Source organism: Sparus aurata, chromosome 15 (assembly GCF_900880675.1).
Source record: "Sparus aurata chromosome 15, fSpaAur1.1, whole genome shotgun sequence".
Taxonomy (NCBI): Eukaryota; Metazoa; Chordata; class Actinopteri; order Spariformes; family Sparidae; genus Sparus; species Sparus aurata.
Window position 1 is genome coordinate 13,415,069 of NC_044201.1, and position 17,293 is coordinate 13,432,361.

A 17,293-nucleotide genomic window follows, 5' to 3' on the forward strand; every position below is an offset into this window, starting at 1 on the left:
TTAGCAGTAAGCTAGGTTGGCTAGCTGTTTGCCAGTCTTTCCAGTCTTTATGCTAGGCTAAGATAGCCATCTGCTGGCTGCTGCTAGTTCTCTGCAAGGAAGAATATAAGCTCATGTCCCAAGATGTCAAACTTTTCATTTATATAGAAAATTTCAGCGAGACTGGTTCCTGTCCTGAGGACTGGTTTCCAGTTTCCAAGCTTTCCTCCTCCTGAGACACCATTTGAATCCCTCCCAGCCCCGGGCCTGTTGTGAAACAGCACATCAGATTACCACATTATTATGAATATTGCATTATTTATGGCAGTCTGCAGCAGCAAACTATTTGTCTTGGTAAAACTGAGAGGATGGAGCGGAAGTCGAGGATTGCTACATTCTTGCAGAGGCCCCACATTCCCCAGAGCCCCACAGCAGGTTTGTTGTAGCTCGTACAGTTCCTCCTCTGCTCCCCCCGTCCTTCTGTGCACCCACACACGCCCCCTCCACCCCCCAGCTTCCTGTGCAGCAGCATGGCCGCTCAACCCTTCCCTGTTCCGAGCTCGGTCAAGCTCCAGCTCCCTCCACCCCACCGCTCCAAATACATTATTTACACTCTCCTCCCCTCCCTTCAGCTCGGCTCAAAAGAATCAGGGCAGAGGGAAATAACACCACTGTAAAACCTCCCCCCCTCTCCCCCATACACTGACACACACACACAAGCTCAACCCTCCCTCCCTCCACCACCACCAGCGCCGCCCCACCTGCTCGCTCTTTTCTCACTCTGCGTGATGAAAATACAGCACAGGGCTGGGCTGCGACAATAGGAAACTCTGTGAGGCCCCAGCCCTCCCATTAATCCCCTCTGACATGCCTCCCGAGGGCAGGGATTTGCTACAAGTCAATGCAGGAGACCTACAGTATGCAAAACAAGCCTGTCTGACTCTCTCATGATTTTCAAAGCCACTGCACTGCACAGCCTGTGAGACAGGAAGGCAGATCAGAGAGAGGGGGGGGGGAAATAACTGCACACAGTCTGCTTAGTTAACCCTTTCCTCACCCGCCTGCTCAGTGCGCGTGTCACTTCCTTTTCCTAGTTTCACTCCTAGCCTCGATTGCACAGATAACACTGATGACAGATGACAGGATGGGAAAGCGATGCTGAGCGGTATGTTGGGGTTTTTTGTTTTGTTTTTTTACTTCTCCCTCGGCTGCCGCTCTCCTCTTTGTCTGCCTCCATGACGAATCCAGCTCCAAGACAGACCAAATATGAAAACCACCCAACGTAAACAGGAATTCACGAGTCATGTGATGCACTTACTCCTCTCAGGCGGAGTGGTGCTATTGAATTTCCGCCTTATCAGGCATCTAGTGATGAGGAGATATAGGTGAAGACTTGGGGGCAGGGTGTGTGTGTGTGTGTGTGTGTGTGTGTTTGTGTGTGTGTGTGAGACATTAGAGGGGGTGGTGGTGGTGGTGGTGGTTGGGGGGTGGCTGCCCACACCCTGCAGCTCACACTCACAGGGAATGTAAACAACAGGGCTGAATAGACAGGCTGAGACTACACACATGGAGGAAGGGCGGCAGAAGAAGTCAAATTACCACGGCGAGAGCGGAATGGAAAAACAGATGACAGTAAGGCATTGCCCCACAGAGGAAGAGAAATCCGCCAGGATTTGTAGCCCGCTTCAGATTCACGTGATTGGCTCCACTGCCGCCCCCCTCTTTTTCCACCCATCCTCAGACCCTTTGAGATGGAAAAATGGGTCATCTGTGTGGAAGTTAACACTCCGAGCACGTACAGCGCTGCTTTATTTTAAGGACGTGCCTTGGAAAATTATTCTCCTCCTCTCCCCGGCTTGGTGAATGACACGGAGAAGGTGTTTGGGAAATTAATATACTGTGTTGCTGCTGTGCACACAAGTGGCGGTGCAGGGGAGAGCGGCGGTCTCTATTATAGCCGCTGGCAGGGCTCGGACACGTCTCATGTTTCTCCCCAGGCCTCGCCACCCTCCGTGACAACGTACAGTAGGCAACCGCAGCCTGTGACATCAGCAACGGGGCGCAGACAGTGCGACTCTGAGCATCATCAGGCGGTGGGGAGACATGTTCCAAAACACGGAGAGCTCCGGGCCTCTGCGGACGCCTCCACCTCGCAGTCATCAGCAGGCCACGGGGCTGCAAATATCTCCCCGAGAGGCTGCAGCTCAGAGGTGAACGTGGAGTGTCGCTGCTTAGTGGAGCTGCCATAGCAACCGCATACAACAGAGTTATTTCTGGCTGCCTTTAACTCCCAAACACAGCTGCTCCTACAGATACCCAGCCCCGTGTATGCACGGCACTCAGTGTACAGAGCAGCAATCAGGCTTTTGACATTCAAAACTCACAAACTGGAATAACACAGTGAAGGTAATTACTGCTGTGGATAATTTGCTGACAGGATTTCCAGTAATGAGTTGTGGAGCTCAAGTGATTAGAATATTCCCAACACAACATTTGACATACGATCAGAATCCATGCAAACAAATTACAATAGCAAGTCGGCGCTGCTTTGGTCCTCGCTTGTTGGGGCGTGTGTGAGAGTGTGTGTGCGTGTGTGCGTGCCTAATCCTGCCTTCAATAACAGTTGATTTCCCTGCACCTGTAATGAAGGAGCGGGGTGCATCTGTCAACGTGAGCTCATTAGAAGAAAAGCATTTACACACTGTTAAAGAATCACCCCTCGCCGAGCACATGGTCTCCGTGCTGCAGGCACAGCCATTGTTATTGCTGTCAACTGGAACTGTTCAGCTCTCAGCTCTCTCTCCATTCAGTTGTCCTTCAGCAGCACAGCCTGGAGCAACAGTTCCCCCTACTGCACGAGAGGAGGGAGCTTCTGTGCCCTCCCCTCCCCTCACCCTTTTTTTTTTTTTTTTTTCCTTCCCTTCCCACCGCCTGCTACATCAGATATGAAGAGCTGACTCATAATCCATTCATGCAACCTCAAATGGAGCAGGAATGCAATTAAAATAATGACATTAACTCTAAAAAAAAAAGAAGAATAAGTAAAACAAGCATCTCATTGATTGCATTAATACTCTGCTCAGGGGCTGAGGAGGCTTTGTTTGAGATTACAAGCAAAAAGGAAAGAAAAAGAAGATCTGCTGTGTCATGGCCTCGTGTCAGGGCTTGTTTCACCCGGTTCTACTTCCCGATGGCGCGCTCTCTGGTTTATGCTATCCTTCAGTGACCCCCCTCAGCTCTCTCCGGCCTGCAGGGGACAGAACACGCATCCAGCAGCCGGAGTGTTTGTTTACAGGAGAAGCAGGCCAGTGGCTCGCTGTGTGGACCGGGCCTGAACCTGTTCCTACACCCCAGCGCCAGCGAGCGCACCACAGCTCCAGCTTGACCTCCAACACAGTCTGCTATTTTTCTCCTCCGCCTCCCCAAAGGACACATTAACAACGAGTCACTTCATCTGCACACACACACACTCGGGGCCAGACGACTCTGCAGGCCTCTTGACAGCCTTCTCCTTCTCCACCAAATGGCAACATAGCAGGAGTGCTGAGGAGAAGGACTGCAGAACGAGCACATGAGTTCACAGAAAATGGAACACTGTCCACCATTTAGTCTTCGCCCGACATTTCTGGGCCACCGTTCAATTTTCATTTTTCACTCCTAATGTAGAAAAACTATTTTTCCCCCTGCTCCTGTTTCCTGGCAACGTCAGGGCCCGGGCCGCTCTGGCCCAGAGTCCTTAGAAAAACAGCTGCAGACAGGGATAAAAATAATTACGGCTCTATTTGTCTTCCAAGAGACACACTGCTCAACCTACTCCCTTCCCCGACAAGCTGCTCCACTTTCGCTCTCCCGCACACACAATAAAGCCATTCACAATAAAGATGTAGTGGCTCAGACAGGCTCACGCTGTATGTTTCACCGCGCTGGGTGGAAACAGAAACACTGGACCTCTCGGCATGTTTTGGCACGGCGGCGTTTTATTAACCGGTGTCAAGGATTCATTAACACATTCAATGTCAGGACTCAAGGTTTTATTTGCACTTGCGTAACATTTCAGTCCCTTCAGAGCGCATTATATGACCATCTTCCATATGTTCATGTACATCGTTTCTTCTTGGTAAACACTTAGCGCTTTTCATTCATTAAAATGACGCACCAGATAGAAACTGCACACACACACAGCTCAGACACTATTTACATGTCCTGACTTCTCCTGTGCATTGCTACTGCCATCTACTGGTAAACTGAAGCACAGAAACTCAGAGTGTGTTTTCATGATTTATTTTATGATTCACACACATTTATATAAGAAAGACTGGAATATAAAAATAACATTTAACATCACAAAAAGAAATCTGACAATATTCCAAAAGCAAGTGTTGGGTTTAGTGTAGGCACTAATATGTTTATCAACTGCACAGAGATATGTAACATATCATTACGTCAGCAAAGACACTTCAACGAAACATGAAACAATTACTTTTAATGGAAATAAATAAAATAAACATGAGATCTGGTGGGAATGATGTTAGAAAGATGGAATGTGACGTTTCCCAAAATAACCTTGAGGAAGTTCGGTAACCCCGGAGTGCCGTGATAGAGGGGTGGGAGGGTTATCTTCATGTGATGTCCAAAAGGTCGAGCTCTCTCATAACAGGCTCACGCAACGCACACAACTGCAGTCACACGTAGCCAACAGTGCACAAACATCAGTGTCAGTGTCTTCTTCCCTTTACCAAATGATAATCACATCTCACACACATTCATTCATTCAACGTCATCTTCTGTTAAAGACTGTGCGCTGATGATTCGCTGAAAACAGAAGAGATCACTTTCAGACTTGCATGGAACAGAAAACGTGTGAGAAACACTTTTTGAAATAACACAGGAAATTAACAACTTGATAGTGTTTCTGTCTTAGGGGTGAAATAACCAAGAGCTACTGACACACTGCTCTCGGCCGTGGATCCTAAGATTGATGTCGCACCCTTTCTTGTCCCAGAGACCACATATGACAACCAGGGGGTTTATTAAGGATGCTAGGCAAATAATAAATAAATAAACTCATCACACTGAAAATGTTTACAGGGGAGCTGCAGGAAATCCTCACCTGGCTGATTGTGGGCAGTTTTGTGAGCAACATTTGGAAGACGGGAGGCGGCAGCGTCTGCTGGAGGACCTGGAGCAGCTGCTGAGGTTGACCGCATACTGCAATTGCGTTGGTCAGGTGGTCGACACCTTTCTCGAATTCACCTGATGAGTTAGCAAAAAGGTTACAAAAATAAAGTTATTAAAACAGTTGCAGGATAGCTGTGGACGGCATCTAAAAACTATTTTCAATGTTGACTAATCTATTAGTTGTTTGGTCTATAAAATGTCAGAAAATGGTTTTACAGTTGACAACTTATTTATTGTTGCAGCTCTTGACAAATGACTGGTCAAAACCAGCGAAAACAAACACTTCCTCAGGTTAACAACTTGTTAGCGGTTCTGTCTTAGGGGTGAAATAACCGAGAGCTACTGACACACTGCTCTCGGCTTTGGATCCTAAGATTGATCTTGCATCCTTTCTTGTCCCAGAGACCACAAATGACAACCAGGGGGTTTATTAAGGATGCTAGTCATATATATATATATATATATATATATAGATATATAGATAGATATATATATATATATATATATATATATATATATATAATATATATATATATAATTCTTTATTCAAGCTTTCAGTGTGGTGATTCTCTATATATATATATATAGATATATAGATAGATAGATAGAATCACCACACTGAAAGCTTGAATCAAGAATTGTGACCCTTTTCTTTCTTGAAAACGACTCAAATCGATTATAAAAAGACAGTTGCCGGCTACTTTTACAGTCGACAGCTTATCGATTGATGGTTGCAGCTCTTGACAATGGACTGGTCTGACCAACGTTTCAAATAGATAAAGCATGGCCGCGATTGTGTCACAGAATGACTTGCATTTGTGTTTATTAGTTGCCAGTTACAAAACAACGCTCTCAAAGCTTTCTGTTCATGCCCGGCGCGCGCGCGTGTGTGTGTGTGTGTGTGTGTTGCACGTCAGCTTGCATATTTTATGTCTGCTGAATCTACAGTGAACAATCATGCGGCTAACCTTGTGACAGCAGCTCCTCTCCGACTTGGATTTCCTCCAGGAAGAATTTCTGAACAGCTTCCGCGTCCTTCAGATCAGGCAGCTTCAAAGTCAAGGGACAGAAAAGTGTCAGACAAGCACGTGTGAGCCCACCGTGCCCCCCAGAGAGAAGGGGGGGGAAACAGAAATTCATGATTTTGCATTGACCTACCTTTGCCAGTCCAGATTTATCTTTAGATACGTTTTTCTTTCTTCTACCTGCGAAACAAATGTGGCATTAGACTGTGCTTGTAAGTTCAGTTCGCTCTTGTGAAACTTGAGAGAAACACATGGGCAGTTTGTTAGCTGCAGCATGCTTCTTCCTAGAGTTAGCAATCCTGCGACCTACTGAGGAACACTTAATACGAATAAATGTTACAGCTTTCAACGCCGAGAGTGCTTTTAAGAAGAGTGCAGAAGAAGAGCGTATAGCGCTGTTTCTAGTGAGGCTCGTTCGTCCGTCACATGGGCGATAACGTGCTCACGGTGCTGTAACTGAAGTTGACTGCGAAGCTAACTTCATCTGTTCCTGTTCCGACTCAAACACTTACGTTCACGGAGCCTTTCTTTAAACTGAGGGTCACTCCGTCGCTTTCTGTCGAAATAAATGCAGTATGCGATGAAAAGGGCCCCACAGACTCCCGCAATCACCACACTCGTCCTGCCGCTCATCATATCTGAAACTTCACGGGCAAGGCGCGCAGCACGCTAGCTCTCTGGGCTAGCGGCTAGCATGCTGCTAAGGAAGTGCGGACAGGAAGTACGTAAACCATGACGCAGTGCGTAATGTCGTCGTCTCATGAGCTGCAGTAAAATTTATATTTTTTGATGACAGTCAGTATTAGATAATTAAATACGCATATAAAATAAATTGAATAAATCAAAATAACCATAAATATATAAATTACTCAATACAGTTCGATAAATAATTACTATAAGTTATAAATATTTTTAAAGAAAACAAAAGTATTATCGTCAGTATATGCTTTAAACTATCAAAAAAGCAGATGTAGTAATACTGCAGAATGTTTCAATTTGTACGCAGCATTTTAACGTTTTAGTTGGTGGATAAAATCTGAACTGCTTTTAGTTATGAAAAGTTGTCATGTTTTATAAGCTTGTGATATATTTAATTTGTAGAAACTACAAGCAAAATATCTGTTTATTTTCACTTACCTGTAAGACCTATTTTCAATAAATGTGAGAGTATGAAGTACAGTTTTTCCTGGAGTTAAAGATTGTAAAAACTGGAATTACCACCTTGTACCAGTTAAGTTAAGACGTTGAATATTGGCCACAACATTGTTTCGGAGAATATTATGATGTAACAGTGAAGGTGACTTTTAAACCTTTTGGATATAAAATGTAATATCGTCATAATTTTATCCTATAATACATTTGTGGAAAATCTTGTCATTGTTAACATATTGTTTGTTCAGTGAGCCGCAAATGTGTTTTCTAAAATCTAAATCGGTTTATCCTTGAGTCCACATGGACATTTCAAAATTCCATGAAAACATTCTTGAGATATCAAGTTCACAAGAATCTGACCGACAATGGGAAAATATTTACTGTCGTGTATTGATCTGTGTGCGTTACCCCATGTTAACAGTAGTTTGATTGTAGATGTGTGCTGCTATGCTGACCGTCTTCTCAACACAGTAAATCAAAATGTTTCCTGATTGATGGCACAAGACACTGAATACTTCACAAACTATGGCATTTATTTCAAACAGAGGCTTCTGCTTTGCTTACATTTTTACAATAAATTACACAATGACCATCATCAGATGAGCCTAATAAATACTATCGAGCATTTTTCAACAAGCTCCGTTACTTTCTCTTAATCTATGATCCATTTCCCATATACAGGTTCATACAGCTTTAGCTTCAGGCCATGTACAGGTTGGAAAATAGTTCAGCCGCATCCAAAACCACCATTCTCCTCTTACAAGCACAAGCCATAGAGAAATGAAATGGAATACAAACTAAAGCAAAACATGAAAGAAAAAAAAATGAAAGAAAAAACAAAAAAACTTTTGAAACTGATGAAAGAGGCCGAACAAAACAAAACGTAAACAAACTCAAATAAATCCGTTCCTACAGGAAAACAAGTATGAGGACAAAAGGGGCAGAACAAACATGCTGTAACCCTCCATATTTACACTCAAACTACAGTTAAAACCGTAAAACTGTCTGTACAGAAAAGTACATGTTATTAACAGTGCAAGATATTAAATAGCTCGACTCAAAACACTTCTCAATATACAAATGTATAACAAAAGCATACAATTACATACAAGTGCCGAACAAAATGTAACTTCAGGTTATCGTACAGTAGGGGGTCTATACAAAGGAAACACTGGAGATGTCTTCAGAAATGTATACACATACGTCACTTTATGATATAAATGCACATTTACAATATCTTTACCTTTAATCTGGTCATAGTACAGGAAACAGAACCAACATTTTTTTGGTAGGGTTGAGTATGACAGGAAGCTGGCATGTCATTATTGATCATGGGTAAAATTAGAGAGAGATGCCAAAAAAAAGTATGTCATGAAGCAAAAAATATTCTTAATTAAATAACTTCATGTTGTTTGAAACACTGAAAATGTGGGATTCAGCTTCATTCGTGTGTTCTGCAGTACTGAGTACATGCTGTAAATACTTATACCGTCTATGGCTGCCTTCAAGAAAACTTGATCCTGTTGCAGATGTGCAGCGATGACTGGGGGGATTAAATGTGTGTTGAAAACATAATGAATTGAAACAGATAGGTGTTTAAAAGGCTGATGAACTGAAGCAATGTGACCACTGGATTCACCACCTCCAACATTGCACATTTTATACTGCCAAACTTAACAGTTTACCCAAACTGGATGACTATTCAGTAGTAGATTACGGGTGATCAAGCATAAGAGTTTTACTTCTTAAATATCACCGCACACTGATAAAAAAAAACATCATTATCCGTCAGCCCTTCACTGCCTGCTCACTCATACAGCGTTCTTTCTGTCTTTTTTTTTTTTTAAAGGGGACACATTATTCCAGCTTGATCCTCTGATTTAAGAATAGGAGAAAAAGTGCTGTCCTTTCTCAAAGTGCCCCATGGAAAAGAACAAAAAGGCACTACAGTATCATTCCATATTCATCCACTGAGGTTGTCAGTGGACCTCTGATGGTCTGAAACCCTACCCATCAACACTTACACCTGTACAGGACTGCATACACCTGTATGCGACAAGACCATCATCAACCTCTTGAGGTTTGACCACGTGAAGGCCTTTTTAATGAGGGTGGACAGAGAAACGTGGCAAAGTTACATTTCCTACGCCCTTAATGCCAATGTGGCAGTGATCCTCTGGATTCCCCGTGAAGACACGGCGAGCACAGGCTGCACCATGTTGAGCTACGAGGACAGAGCACAGAGGGGTCTTCACTGGAAGTCATCCCTTACCGATACAACTTTATCAAATGGAAACAATTATTGCTTGCAAAAACAATTCTTATAAATGTTCAATTAAGGAGCACGCAAAAGACGATTTTGTAGAATTTTTTGACAAATTTCATCCCCCTACACAATCTTCATAAAAGTGCACTTAAGTGCCGTTAGCTTGCCAAGGAAACAGTTGTCAATAGAAAATAGTGCTTGTTTCTTGTTTTTTTTTTTTGTCTCTGGTCTGGTTTTTGTGCCCCAGTAGTTACAGTATGTAGGTTGACTTGTCTGTCCTGTTGGAAGGGAATGGGGGCGGGGGCCCCAGGGTGCTGGTTAAGTGCTTAGTGCGGTGGCTTTTCGCTGGTTCTTCGTGTCACCTGCACTCCACTGATACCCCAGAGTTCTGAGAAGAGGAGGATGACGATGACACCGGAGGGTCGGCCAGTGTCAGCATGACTGCAGCAGTCAGTGAGCTGGAGGACGGTGAGGAGGAGGATGATGATGAGGAAGAGGAAGCAGCCACTGTACCTGAAGAGGAGAGACAGGATATGTTCATGGACAGTGATAAGGTAGGTAGGGGGAGACAAAATACAGTAGACTCCTGAGGAGGGACTTATTTGTTAGTTCAATTCTAACCTTTTTATTCAGTGGAGCATTATGTATCACTTACTTAAAATGGCTCACTCCACAAAAACTACAGTTAATTGAGAAACTGACTGATTCATCAACAGTGAAAACAATCGCAAATTGTAGCCCTTAAGCACTATAGAGGAATTCCTAACAAAATTAAGAATGGATTTAAGAATAGCTTGTGCAACCCAGTCCTGGTACTCAGTGACTCACTTTCGCGTTCCTTCTTCTTCATGCGTTTTCGTCGCCTGTCAATAGAGGCCACCTCAGACTTGAGGGAGAGGTAGTGGTTCCTGATGTCCTGCAGTTTCTCCTGAAGAAATGATATCCTCTCCAGACTGTTCATCTTTTCCAGGTCAGCTAAGGAGAATGTACAGAATGCATTTTAGGGGATAGATACTGGCATATAATGTCGACACAGTTATTTCTGAATTTAATCAGTTCACACTCAGGCATAGCAAGTGAGTTCGATGTTTGGCACTTACACATCTGGAAGCTCCACTTGTACACGCGTGGCGATCTTCCATGGTTGTCTCGGTGTGGGGCGTGGTCAGCGTCACCCTGCTTGTGGTACTTATGGCTCGAAGGGGGAGATCGTCCGTGACACTTGGGCGAAGTGGCAGCCTTCACGTCTGCTGCGCTGTTCTTAGAGGCAGTTGGTTTGGCAGTGCCCTCAACAACAGACTGGTCTTCACTGTCACTGCTGTTGGCTGGAGGAGAGAAGACGGATGGAAAAATGGGGCAATGATGAATACCTAAAATATGCACCTTAATGTCAGAATGATGTAAATATGAGAATAGAAACTCTCCAGCCGATAAAATGACTTGTGTTATATGAACTAGGAAGGCTAGCAGAGTACCAGCGATTCTATCTACAGCTCTCCATACCTGTTTTCCTATTCTTTTTGGGAGGCACACCTAGGCTCTTGCGGTTTGGCTTGTGTTTCTTTGAGGCTCCACCTGTCTGTGATTCTTTCTGTCGCTTCTGACTCGCAGACGCTACAAAGGAAATGCAAAGTGATGGTGAGGGAACAGGCAGACTGTGAAATGAGTTGCCAGCGTCTATTTCTTTAGTATTCCATCTAAAAGAGAAATAATGATTTAAAAGATACACAGGAGCTGGCGTAGTAGATTGGCTGTTATTTGTACCTTTGGACTTCTGCTCACTCTCCTGTTGGCTGCTGCTGCTCAGCTCGAGGCTGCAGCTGCTGCTGCTGTTACAGGAGAGGCTGACGTCAAACACCTTTGAGGGGGAACCTGCCCTCTCGTCCGGAGGGAGATCTTGCAGCTCCCCGCCCAGACTCTCCACTTCCACCGTGCTGCTGTCTGTCTCACTACGCCCGCCTGCCACTTCCTCCTGGGTGGGTCCTGGGGGAAGAGTGTCAGAAACCAGCTCTGAAGGCAAGGCGGGGGGTAATGAAGGCTGAGGGGAGGAGGGCTGTGCCTGACTGGAGTCCTCCACAGCACTGCCTCCTCCTGATGGGGACTCCGGCGTCGTCGGCGGTGTGTTCAGTACAGAGTTACTGCCGCTGCTTGGAAACTCCTGCAGTTTGTCGTTCTCCATCTGCTCCTCCGAGGCTTCGTCCTCTGGTCCGGCATCCTGGTCGACACTCGGCTCCTCAAGACATGAAGGGACAGGTGGAGGGGGAGAGTTGGCGGCCTCTGTGTCCGAGTCGGAGAACAACTCTTTGAGAGTCTTTTTCGGCCACTGGGCCTGGATGCTGGACCACACGTCCTTCTGGCCTTTGGAGCGGACAGCTGGCCGCTCCTCTGCATTCCCAGACATTTTGGCCCTCTTCTCAGGAATCTCCCAGAAGCCAGCTTGTCTGCCAGTTTTGGCCTTCTCCTTCATCCCGTTGTACTTCTTGGAAGGGGAACCTTTGGCTTTTGGCCGGCTTCGCTCGCTTTCCTCCGCCTGGGACTCAGCCGGCGCTGCACCCTCATCATCTGAACTGCTGCTAGACAAGGCCCCTCTCTCCTCACCGCCTGGACCTGCCGCTCTCTCCTCCAGCTTCCTGGGAGAACCTCCAGGCAACCAATCAGCACTCCTGGTGCTCCTGGTCTTAGCTTTCGATTGGCCTTTCGGGGTCCTCTCTGCTGCACCCTCAGATTTCCTCTTCCTGGTGCTCGCCTCTGGCTCTGGCTCTGGTTGGCTTCTGCGCTTCCCGACGTCAGCGTTGTCGGCACTGACTGCATCCTGGCTCTTTCCTGAGACCGGAGAAGGTTTGCTTGCGTCAGGAGCGCTCTCCCATCGCTCGGATGCTTGCGTGGGCTCTGGCGGGGCCTTTCTTGGGCTGCCTCTGCAACCTGGGCGATCCTCTTCGTTATGCTCTCCCTCATCATCCTCGTGCTCGCTTTCGTCTGTGGACATCTCAGAAGCTGAGCGAACAAAACACAACTTCTGTTAGTGTATGCAGGAGACCAACAGGCATAAATAAACCACTTCAGAGTGTCCTGATCTGCTGTGAGTGTGCATGAAGACTACAGGCTAATGAGTGTTGCTACCTTGCAGGCCATTGAGGATAGAAGTAATTTCTATAGACTTGACTGGAGACTGCTGAGTCCCTTTGTCCTCACCCTCGTCCATCTTGGAAAAGACATCCTGACTCAGGCCACATTTGGAGCGCGGGACGCGGTTCGAGTTGGGTGAAGGGCCGAGGCCTTCTCTGTCATTGAGCCTCTCCAATCTGTCTCGCTCCCTCTCCGCTTTGTTCTGTCAGGATTTCAACACAGTCAGTGATTCACTTCTTGATATCAGACCAGATTTTAAATGTAAAAATCACCATATTTCAAACTCGTACCTTTATTTTTTTGCGGTGCTTTATTTTTGGTACGTTCTTATTGGCGGGGCGCACAATCTTGTCTGCTTTGATCCATTCATCATATCTAAAAAAAAAAAAAAAAATCAAGTACAAAGACAAGAGACATTTTCATCAATCAGATCTTTGGAAGGAGCTGAGAAATATCCTCACACCACCACCACCACCATCACCACCATCACCACCACCACACAGACACCTCTACTGTCTGACGCAAACATGTTGCTGTGACACAATAAGCCTCAACAGCAAAAGGAAAGAGATCCCATGGTGTTATGTGGAAAAAGACAAACCTTTACGATGGAGAAAGAAACAATATTCACACCGACCACCACACAAATCATATTCAACAGAGTTCCGACAGTACCAAGGGTGCTACTTGGGTCGTATGAGGAGAAATGAAAAGTTTCACGACATCGCACACGACAGACACAATGCAGAGAACATCCCACTGTCTTTTATAGAGTGCTAGAGGACCACACAACGACATTGAGACAATGAAATGCTGATTGCACTAGTTAACCTCTGTGTTATGGTACCCTAACACTCTACTTAACACTGCATTAACCCTGACCCGCTGGGGAGGGGGGAGAGGGTTGAGAGGTAGAGGTGAGTGTAGCAGCACTTTGGTTGGCCTTTCACAGATCCAAAGGGGAAGCTCGTATTTAAAAGAAAAATTGTTTCACCAGAACCACTGGTTGGGTAGAATTGGTTCAAATTCAAGCCTGTCTGTTCGTTTTGCAGAGAGACAGACAGCTGGGGGACAGACAGACAGGGGATTCGGACAAAACTGAGTGAGGGAAGCTGAGGAAGTGTTCCACATCAACCCAATACTCAATTCTGTTTCTGCCACTAGATGGCCCAGTGTTCTCCATAATCAGAGTACTGACCATGGGACTGGAGCAGGTGAAGCAGAATTGTGAGGAAGGGATGTATCTGTAGGGAATACCCATGTAGCGGTGATCCCTTAAGCTGAATCGAAGGTTAAGAGATGTCTTTTTTTTTTTTCTTGTTTTTTTTTTTTTTTTAGGGTGAATATAGACGTTAGGTGATTTCTCCCCAAGTCCTGTCTTACCTGACGTTCCAGCCACAGTAGTGCACCAGGTAGAGCACCTCTCCCCCCTCCACGTCTGCCTCTTTCACAGTGGCCTCGTACGTCTTCAGATTGCGGCCTCGCCCATACCTCACCTGCACCTTCATCCCCGGGGGGTAACACTCAAACTCCTCCCCTTCCTCCCCCTCCTGACTGCTGTCATCCCTGCAAGAAAAACAGTTCAGCACTTCCTGGCCCTAGGCTGCCCCGTGAAGCCCGCCCAAACCCAGCCACCCAGCTCACTGCCTGCTGCTAGGAAGCCTGTTTTCTACTTAATCTGGTCCACCCTCATCCTTCCCTGTCCCATTACAACTCTGCACCCTTACCAATTAAGAAACATAAACTTCCCATTTCTAGTCCAGTGTAACCTACAGCAAACTGAATCATTACAGTAAGCCAGTCAAAGAACAGTACATAGAGTGTTTCAGTAAATAAAACATTCTTTCATGGCAAAAATCATCTTTCATGGGATATAACACTACGATTAGGCTATCTAACCCTATGTCCACACACACCACAACATACTCGGGGGTTGTCACTCACACACTGTAAGAAACAAAGCAGCCACAAGGAGGAGCTAGTGGGAAACAGTCAGGAGATGTCGAAGCTGGAGGGTAAACGGGTGGTGCAGGAGTGCCAGTAAGTGGTTTAGGCGGCGCAGGGGCCACAGGGGCAGGTTAGCACGGCAAAGCACAACTTGGCAGGCAGCGTAGCAACTTAAAGCGAGACTACGGCGTTGGAAGGAAGCACAACCACCACATCCAATTTGATCCGCTGCCACAGAGAGCAGTTACAACACGGCGCTCCACACAAGCCCTCTCATACCTAACTGCTCTGAGCTTTTTCTGCTGACAGCTAATTCTCCACCATCCACAATGAGGAAGATGCACTTGTTTGTGCAGCTGTCCGAGTGTGAAAACTGAGGGAGATTTTAATTACCCCTAAGACTGGGGACACACTAGACTCCTAATGCCAACTGATTTTTAAAAAACACACTGCACATAATCAATCTCAGAGACCTTTTCCTACCCTCGGTGATGAATATGGTCACAAAACACAAACAGGCACAGAGAATGTATCAAACACTGACATATGACACTTTTAGAGCTGCAGCAATTACTGGAATAATAATTGTGTCAAGTGATAGAAAATGTGGTCTAGTAATTTACCTTTTTAGTAATTTTTTTAAAGAAAACAATGATCAAAGATTTGTTGTTTATAAGCTCTTAAATGTGAAAATGTGCTGTTTTTCTTGGTCTCACATTATAGTTAATGGAATACTTTGGGGTTTTGGACAGTTTTATGATGTCAACTTGAGCTTGTGGTGGAAATTATCACTGTTTTCTCACATTTTATTGAACAAAAGATGAATCAACTGACCAAAAAAAAGAAATCAATCAGGAACAAACTGTTAGTTGCAGCCCTGAAGAAACTATTCAAAAGCATCACTTACATCTGGACATACGATGTCCTCAAAACCAGCAAATCCACCTTAAGGCGGTGTAGATAATTATATACTGACAAAGTCAGTCCAAGTGGGCTGTACACTTACAGAGCATTTGAGTAGACTTCATCAGGAAAGAATGTGAAAGGTAAATAGTACTCATGCAGTTACTTAACAGTTAATCTAGAACAATTGTTTCCCCTCTATATAATTAATTGCTCTAATTAATATCATTTAAAACACAATTTTCCCACTTCAGATTAGAGTAAACCAGTCGGTGGCCACATGCGGTCTCTGCTGCTGGAGTGAAAATGTGACACATACACACATTCTCTCTCTCTCTCTCTCCCTCTCTCTCCCTCTCCCTCCCTCCCTCCCTCCCTCCCAGATTACAGGTTGTAAACACCGAACAGGTTTTGATATCATCAGGAAACTCAGATGTGATCCGCCAGCCGGTCGTCTGCTGTGTGAATCTGTAAATTCTCACACGACCACATAATCTGCTGCGAGGACCACTGATCCAGACAAAGCCAAGGATCAGAGAACCTCCGAGTTCGCATATGATGGCAATCAGTGTGAATGTACTGTAGGGTGCCCAAGGCCGCGGTTGATAAAAACTATGGAAACAGACAATAGTGTAATCAGAACATCCTTAATATGGGGATTTGCAATCTCTTCGACCAGAAACATAAAAAGCTGCAGTACACCGAGTATGTTGGATGTATCCATTTCCTAGCCTGTCCCCAGTACCTCAAACAACCACAACACAAGTGTCAACTGGAGGCTGAACATTCACCGGAGAATAGTAGACAAAGGCCCTGTTCACATTCAGTATCAACATACGTCCCAGTGATCCGATCACAAGTGGACAGCTCTAAGTACAGATGTGAACGCTCCCCAAGACAATGAGTCGGTCTGGACCACATGTGCCCACATTCTTTTAAATTACACAATGTCTGATTTGCATGCAAATCCCGGTGTTTTTGCCATCTTAACCTGTCAATGTTAGCAGCAGTCTGTTTCAACTAACCATTGAACCAGTGACCACAATATTCCCAGACTCCCTTGACAAATCGTGTGATTTTAAGAGTTGATACGTGAGGAGAAAATTCACAATTTTTGTTGTTCTGTTTGTTTCTAAATCATTGGAGCCATCTTGTAAATTCGGCATTAAATAAAATCCTTTTTTTGTCTGTGTAAAAAGTGCCAGTTGCTCTAGCATCTGCTTCAGTGTAGCAAGTGTCTTACTTTCGAACAGCTGTTTGAACATACCATTTCAACTGGTTTCACCATTTACACAAAATTTGTGAAAGAAGACATTTTACTGACACTAAACATGTAAAATTTGACAAACACAGTAACTAATCTGGGCTACTTCTATGTCATCGGTGAAAAAAAAAAAACCCAGACTCCCTTAAAAGATATCAAACCGTATAAACCTTGTGAAACGCTGTCTACAAGACATTCTTAACCATTTGGGCTTTCTCGTTAATTCGGCAAACATTATACATGAAGATATTTTTTTCTTTGTGTAAAAAATGTATCTATTTGTTCAAGTGATACTTGTACTTGTAGACTTTGATAGGAAAGTGAGACAGAGATGGATTTTCAGGTGTGAACTGATGAACCTGTGATTAGATCACTCAGGACAGATGGTAATACCAGTTCTAAATTCCCTCAGAGAGCACTGATGTAGGAGCTCTGGACAGGAAACAACAGGGG

General features: G+C 45.0%; 2 protein-coding genes and 2 non-coding genes across 4 annotated transcripts in view; all 4 read right to left on the reverse strand.

Annotated features, from left to right (window-relative positions):
* Nucleotides 1-4,243: 4,243 nt before the first annotated feature.
* tomm20a (translocase of outer mitochondrial membrane 20) lies at nt 4,244-6,927 on the reverse strand. The gene is made up of 5 exons (XM_030440865.1): nt 6,695-6,927; nt 6,316-6,362; nt 6,126-6,207; nt 5,090-5,232; nt 4,244-4,791 (listed from the first exon to the last, which is right to left on the reverse strand). The coding sequence occupies exons 1-5, from the start codon at nt 6,816-6,818 to the stop codon at nt 4,747-4,749; spliced, it is 441 nt and encodes a 146-aa protein (XP_030296725.1). The 5' UTR covers nt 6,819-6,927; the 3' UTR covers nt 4,244-4,746.
* On the reverse strand, nt 4,890-5,021 carry LOC115597220 (small nucleolar RNA SNORA14). The gene has a single exon (XR_003987045.1). It is a non-coding gene; the product is annotated as a small nucleolar RNA SNORA14 (small nucleolar RNA).
* LOC115597219 (small nucleolar RNA SNORA14) lies at nt 5,468-5,599 on the reverse strand. The gene has a single exon (XR_003987044.1). It is a non-coding gene; the product is annotated as a small nucleolar RNA SNORA14 (small nucleolar RNA).
* A 919-nt stretch (nt 6,928-7,846) lies between the features above and the next one.
* arid4b (AT-rich interaction domain 4B) overlaps nt 7,847-17,293 on the reverse strand; it is a 48,989-nt gene continuing 39,542 nt past the window's right edge. Inside the window, exons 17-24 of the mRNA XM_030442858.1 lie at nt 14,110-14,292; nt 13,017-13,101; nt 12,721-12,928; nt 11,365-12,594; nt 11,104-11,214; nt 10,701-10,925; nt 10,429-10,575; nt 7,847-10,113 (exon numbers count right to left, since the gene is read on the reverse strand). Coding sequence (XP_030298718.1) covers nt 9,959-10,113; nt 10,429-10,575; nt 10,701-10,925; nt 11,104-11,214; nt 11,365-12,594; nt 12,721-12,928; nt 13,017-13,101; nt 14,110-14,292 — 2,344 coding nt within the window. The 3' untranslated portion in view covers nt 7,847-9,958. The remainder of the gene's footprint in view (nt 10,114-10,428; nt 10,576-10,700; nt 10,926-11,103; nt 11,215-11,364; nt 12,595-12,720; nt 12,929-13,016; nt 13,102-14,109; nt 14,293-17,293) is intronic.

Bases quoted from the DNA above. Each gene is read 5' to 3' on its own strand.
- tomm20a (XM_030440865.1), bottom strand. From the start codon at position 6,818: ATGATGAGCGGCAGGACGAGTGTGGTGATTGCGGGAGTCTGTGGGGCC. The intron at 6,208-6,315 runs GTAGGTCAATGC...TTGACTTTGAAG, and splicing joins ATAAATCTGGACTGGCAAAG to CTGCCTGATCTGAAGGACGC. The intron at 4,792-5,089 runs GTGAGGATTTCC...TTCTGTTTTCAG, and splicing joins AACTGCCCACAATCAGCCAG to CGAATCATCAGCGCACAGTC.